Below are 6,000 nucleotides of genomic sequence, written 5' to 3'. Positions count from 1 at the left end.
ATGGGAAATGGGGAGGAGGCGGAAATTTTTTTCCAACAACTAAAAAAAAAATAAAATATTATTTTATAAAGAAAAAAAAATGAACTTTCAAAATCCAGAAACACCCAAAATGTGCAATGCATGTGTTCCTAAGCATTTCAGATGGAAGACATTTGCATACAGATGTGTTTCATTTCAGCATCCCCGTCACCATGGTACTCTGGCTCACATTCACCCTGCACCCCATTGCATCTCTCTCTCACACAACTGTGGAAGGATGACCATATGACTTTGTATCTGAGTTATAGGAAGCAAAATAAGCAGCACAAACATCACTGGAATGAAAAAAGCGTATCACTTGTTGGGATGCAGCACGGCTTGCCCAAAGCCTTGTTCAGTCGTGTTAATGTTGCTGGGGTCACTGCACAGGACAGTCTGCTATGTCACACACAAGAATGAACTTTCTGTCTCCAAGTTCTTAAGTCACAATCAACTAAGAAATCAGGAACTATCCCCCAAAGTCAACAGGCCAACTACACTATCCACTATATTGCCTTTGATGAGTCACCAAAGATAGTTACTGATGTCACTCAGATTACAGCAAGACCACATTGAATGACCTGATTAGCCATACTTCTTCCTTAACTGAATTGTGCTACGGATCAAACCCAGGCCTTCACTCCTGATAGGAAGAACTCTACCAACCAAGTACAACCCCAGCCCAACTTCCCCCTTAGAGCAAAGGACACAAGTGTTCTCCCTTGTCGCTAAAGGCTTTCTTCTAAAATCGACACCCCAACAGGCTGTGCTTCCCAGGCATATGCACTTCCATGAGAAGGATGGAGAACCAGGATTGCTGAGAAGACTATGGTACCAGCCTTGGCAGAAATGCTTTTCTCCAGACACTCTTTCAGCTCCATGTTGCCCATCTAGGACCAGGTGTCAATACACAAGGCTTCCAGAAGGAGGGCTTGGAACTGGGTTCCTACATGGTGGGTATCACTTCTAGTTCAAGACCAGCACCACAGCAGAGGTTTTTCAAAAACCAAATCAATTCCCCTGTTCCAAATAGAACTGGCTCAGAATGATGCCAGCAAAAAAAAAAAAAAAAAAAAAAAAATATGGAAACTAAGATCTTTTTTAATGGCAAAGGTCTAAACTCAGGCTTTTGGGTAGAAACAAGCTCTTAATGCTCCTGCCAACTCAAAACGAGTGGTAACTTCATCCAGGCAGCCAGAAACTCACCTCCTCTTTAGACTCACTGTTCTCTCGCTCCCGAGGCTCCTGTTTGACGTGTGTGACCATGGCAAAGGCGGCCCGGTCATGGCTGTCGGCCAGGTTGATGACATTGGTAATGGATGGAAGCATAGCTCCCTGGCAGCTGGTACCGATGGCCGTGCTCTTCTCACACACGGCCAGGAGGAGCTAGAGGATCACGGGAAAGAAGACCATTTTAAAGCCGACGCCTGGCACTGGGAGTGTGTGAATACCTAGACATCAGAACAGACACAGACAGACAGTGCAGGCCCACAACCCAGGTCACAGCACCCAACCCAGGTCAGCTGCAGGCCTGAACTTGCTTCTCAGTTGATCCTCCCCTCTGCCGCAGAGACCTCACCCAGGCAGAGCCCTCTGCTTCACTTCCTTCTGCCGTTCCTTCTCACTTCAGGCGGCACAGCCCCCAGTCCAGCCAGGGAGCCTCCTAGGCCATCATCAGACCCCCTCTCTCAGAATCATCTCTCTGCACACAACCAGCCCCATGACTCCTTCTCTCTCCGAACCCCGCAAAGACTTTGTATAGCTGCAGAGAACCAGCCCATACTCTTCGGGGACCGAGAACACCTAAGATCCTCTGTGATGTGCTATCACCCTTGATTGCCTCTGTGGTCCCCTTGTGTTCTCAGCACTTCCTGAGGACATCTGCAGTGTAGCAGCCCCTGCAGATCACTACAGGGCCACTGCTTATGCTGCCCCAGGTACTGAGAAACCATCAATTCTTCATAAACAGGACCCATGGCAACCAGCTGTCACTGAGGTCCATCCAGAACAGTTCCCTTCGATTCATTGAAAGATGAATTTAAGAACTGTTTGCTGCAGCTGTCTCCGAGGGGAAAGCTGGTCTCACTCTCTCTAGATGGTGTGAGTCTGCTAAGCACTAGTAACCCGACAAACCAGCAGCCTGTGCCTGAAACCTGTGAGCAAGAGTGGCCCAGGAGCTCCCTGTGATCCTCACGGCAGACTTCCCTCCTAGGGAAAGAGCAAGCCCTCTGCAGGCTCAACTTCACGGACCGCACATGCCTGCCTGCTGCTGCCCCAGGCCCAAATCCTCACACCAAGGACCCCAAAGCAACAGCACTGGCAAGCTGCCCACACTGTTCGTGACTGAGGAGATGACAACCTCAATATCCACTCAACTTTTGAGACAGATGAAATTTAAAGATGTTTCTAAGTGAAGATGAAGGAGTTATCTGCCCACTAAAGTTTCTTCTGGCTTTCTGATACAGGTTCACAGTAAGATGAGAAATGTTGTCTTTAAGTCCCTACTTCTAATTATCAGCAAGGCCTGTTTGTCTCCCCTGCAGTGGGACAAGAACAGGTGCATGACGGGATATTTCTATACCTCCTTATATTGTAGGACGCAGTGATTTCATGAGAACGATCCCCATAGGCTCACATGTTAGAATGCTGGGTCCCCAGTTAGTGGAACTGTTTGAGAAGGATTAGGAGGTGTGGCCTTGTTGGAGGAGATGTGTCACTAGAAATGGGCTTTCAGGTTTCCAAAGACTTTTGCCATTCCCAGTGTGCTCTAAGCCTTGTGGCTTGAGGTCTGTGAGCTCTCAGCTGTTCCTGCTGCAATGCCTTAGCTATACCTTGTGGACTGTAACCCTCTGGACCATACACCCAATTTAATGCTTTCTTTCATAAGTTGCCATGGTCATGGTGCTTTCACACAGCAACAGAAAAGTGACCAATTCACAGGATAACCTGCTGCCTTCTATGTCTCCTCAGAAAACCCCCAGGCTCTCTCAGCCACAGAAGTTGAGTTTATCCACTCTACCTCAATGCACTGCTTGATCCAGAAATGGCTTCCCATGGCTTCCCAATTCTGGGAACAGGTGATATACAGCAGGCGCTCATAGACACGGCGTTTTATAGAGTTGTCAAAAACCTCGAAAAACTTGGCCCTGATCAATGGCTGGGCACAACGAAGCCCAGACAGAAAGGCGGGCTCAAGCTTTGCAGTCAGCTCACTGCCAGAAAGTGCCTCATCCCTGCAATGACAGGAGGTAAGAGAAGACGTAAGAGCCAGGGGATCACCCAGATCAGTGTTCACGACGATGTATACCAGCTCCCCCAAACCAACTCCGCTGGAACACCAGGGTGTGTTTCCACCATGAAGGCTTGAGCAACACTTCTGCAAGGGCTCAGAAGTGCTAGCAAGGGTGCTGCTGAGATGGGTCAGTTAAATCATTAGCTGTACTTCCAGGAGTCAGGCTCGAGTCCCAGAACCCACATGGCTGCCTACAGCCCTTTGTAACTCCAGTTTCAGTAGATCTGATGCCCTCTTTTGGCCTCCAGGGATACTGCATATATATACATCCAGGCAAACACCCACATATACAAAATAAATCTTTTTAAAAAAGACAAAGAAATGCCATTAAGGTATGTCACCCTAATATCAAAGTGAGTACTCAATTTAGACACAAGTACAAGATTGAAGTCATATTGTACTGCCGAGTGGAAGACCACACTACGAACCCACAGGCAATGTGACCAGTGCTGATTACCTGTAAACATAGTTAACAAGGTCCAAAAACTGGGCATTTAGTTCAAGGTCTTCTGGGAAGCGTTTCTCTATGTAAGTCATCATTTTCACGAGCAAGATCGACTTCTCCCGGAGTGTAGGTGTCTACAAAATCTGTTTCCCCAAAGAAAGTGCCAATTACCTCTACTTGAAAAACCACAGATCCAAAAGCATTTCACAGCCACCTTCCCAACTCTCCACGCTCCCATTATTTTAACAATAACATTATTATTTACTGCAATAAAGCCAGTTCATTTTTAAAGAAAGAAAAAAATCAAAGGTGGTTGTGATTATCCTTGGGTACTCAAAAAGTCAAGACACAACAATAAGCATCTTCCCCACCATGACTCACTTTGGAAACGAGTCAGAAGCTGCCAAACCCCCTCCTTCGTGGCAGGCTCTCACCAGCAACAGCATTTCACAGCTCACCTCCACCCCATTAAAGACTAAACTCACAAATAAGATCCACACAGCGTTTTTGGTCAGTCTATCTGCTTGGCCTGCTCAGGGAACTCCTGATCAAGCTAAGCTATGGTGGAGACAATCCATCATTGCCCTTATTCCACATGGGTCAGGAAAAAGAGTAGGAGGGGACTGCTTCCACATTCCTGGGTGTCGGAGAAAGCCAACCCGGCAGCTTACCTGATTGGCTGCCATTGGGGAATTATTCTTAACCCACTCCTCCACGATCTTCACCACAGCTCGGAGGATCTTGGCATCTGGGGATTTCTCGATGAGGGAGGTCAGGATGGTCTGGATGAAGTTCTTCCGCATCTCCATGCTCATCACCGCCAGCCGAGTCTTCACAAGCTCCAAGCTCAGCATCACCAGCTCACTTGTTCCAGCTGTGCAGAGAAAGGACAAATACCTGGGTCCAATCCCTACAGATGCACTTAAAGGAGCCACTGCCCTGCAAAAACTGCTTACGAAGATTTTCACTCTAGGCCTTTTCTGAAATGTTACTTCTTTAACACTGCATCTTGCAAAGTACCCTCTAGCAGCCCCAAACATAAGAATGGGGCGGCGGGGGGGGGGGGGGGGGTGACAGAGTTGATGGAGCCTGCACAGGCACCCCAGCCTCTCCACATCCTACATGAAGCGACTTGGCACTTGGGTCCTGGGGGAGCCTTCAGCAGCCATGGGAAACAGAGCACACTGCTACCGCTCTCCCCTCCCAGTTGGTAGGAGCCTGACATAACTCTTCAGACACAGGAATTCTGATTAGGCACTTTGTCGTAAAGTACTCCGATAGATAACTGTGGTTGTGAAGGTTCACATGGACTTGCCACTTTCGGTTGCTTTTCATTCTTACACCCTCAAATTTTAAACTTGATTTTTGGTCTAAGCCATGTTTTGACTTTAAAACTCTGCCACAAGAGCCTATTATCCCAACTTCACATTAACCGATGTTCACGGTAGTGTTCAAACACAGCCTGTACTGCCCAGATGACCCCCCAAAGTCCGTGGAGTAAGAACACCAGTCCCAGGCTGTCACCTGCAGTTGCTTCAGTGCTCCCAGATGCTGCCTGAGGATTTAAATGCTCTCGGACCATCTTCTGGAGGGAGCGCATAAAGACAGAGATCAGCCTGTCGATGTAGCTTGGGTTGTTGCAACAGGCCGACTTGAGGATCATAAGTGTCCCTGCAGGGCAGGAATAGCAGTGATTTTACAAAGACGTAACAGCTGTCCTGGGGAGACAATTCCATCAGTACAGTGCCTGCCTGGCATGCCCAAGGACCAAGTTTGATATCTCATAGCCAGAAATGGGGACGGCAATTGTAATCCCAGCATTGCAGAGACAGAAGACAGGCAGGTCCTGGGCCTCACATACACGCAAAATAACAGCAAAATTAAGTAACAGAAGTATGCTTTTAAAGCCATCAACTCTGCCAACTCTGAAAGCTCCTGCCTGCAGGACACTGTTCACATTCTGAAGCATGAACTGTCACCCTGAATCTTAACTTTGCCCACACTACCCTACCCTCCAGAGTCGACTTCTGCGCTTCAGTACAAAACATGCTTCCCTGCTGGGCGGTGGTGCACACACCTTTAATCCCAGGACTAGGGAGGCAGAGGCAGGTAGATCTCAGTAAATTTGATGCCAGCCTGGTTTATAAAGTGAGCTCCAGGACAGCCAAGACTGTGACACAGAGACACCCTGTCCCTGTCTCAAAAACCAAAAACCAAAAAAAAAGAAAAGAAAAATTCTTCCCTT

The 6,000-nt window shown here is 47.9% G+C and overlaps 1 protein-coding gene across 11 annotated transcripts in view; it reads right to left on the bottom strand.

The window, feature by feature from the left end:
* The window catches only part of Trrap (transformation/transcription domain associated protein), a 103,697-nt gene that overhangs the window by 35,843 nt on the left and 61,854 nt on the right, over window positions 1-6,000 (bottom strand). For all 11 annotated transcript variants that reach the window (XM_050124371.1, XM_050124367.1, XM_050124363.1 and 8 more), the window contains exons 46-50: window positions 5,280-5,426; window positions 4,427-4,629; window positions 3,768-3,889; window positions 3,038-3,251; window positions 1,225-1,404 (exon numbers count right to left, since the gene is read on the bottom strand). In XM_050124371.1, the coding sequence (XP_049980328.1) occupies window positions 1,225-1,404; window positions 3,038-3,251; window positions 3,768-3,889; window positions 4,427-4,629; window positions 5,280-5,426 (866 nt within the window). The remainder of the gene's footprint in view (window positions 1-1,224; window positions 1,405-3,037; window positions 3,252-3,767; window positions 3,890-4,426; window positions 4,630-5,279; window positions 5,427-6,000) is intronic.

This window comes from Alexandromys fortis, unplaced genomic scaffold (genome assembly GCF_014885135.2).
Source record: "Alexandromys fortis isolate MF-2015 unplaced genomic scaffold, M_Fortis_MF-2015_v1.1 scaffold_227, whole genome shotgun sequence".
In the NCBI taxonomy this organism is placed as follows: domain Eukaryota; kingdom Metazoa; phylum Chordata; class Mammalia; order Rodentia; family Cricetidae; genus Alexandromys; species Alexandromys fortis.
This window is presented reverse-complemented; position numbering and strand designations above follow the sequence as displayed.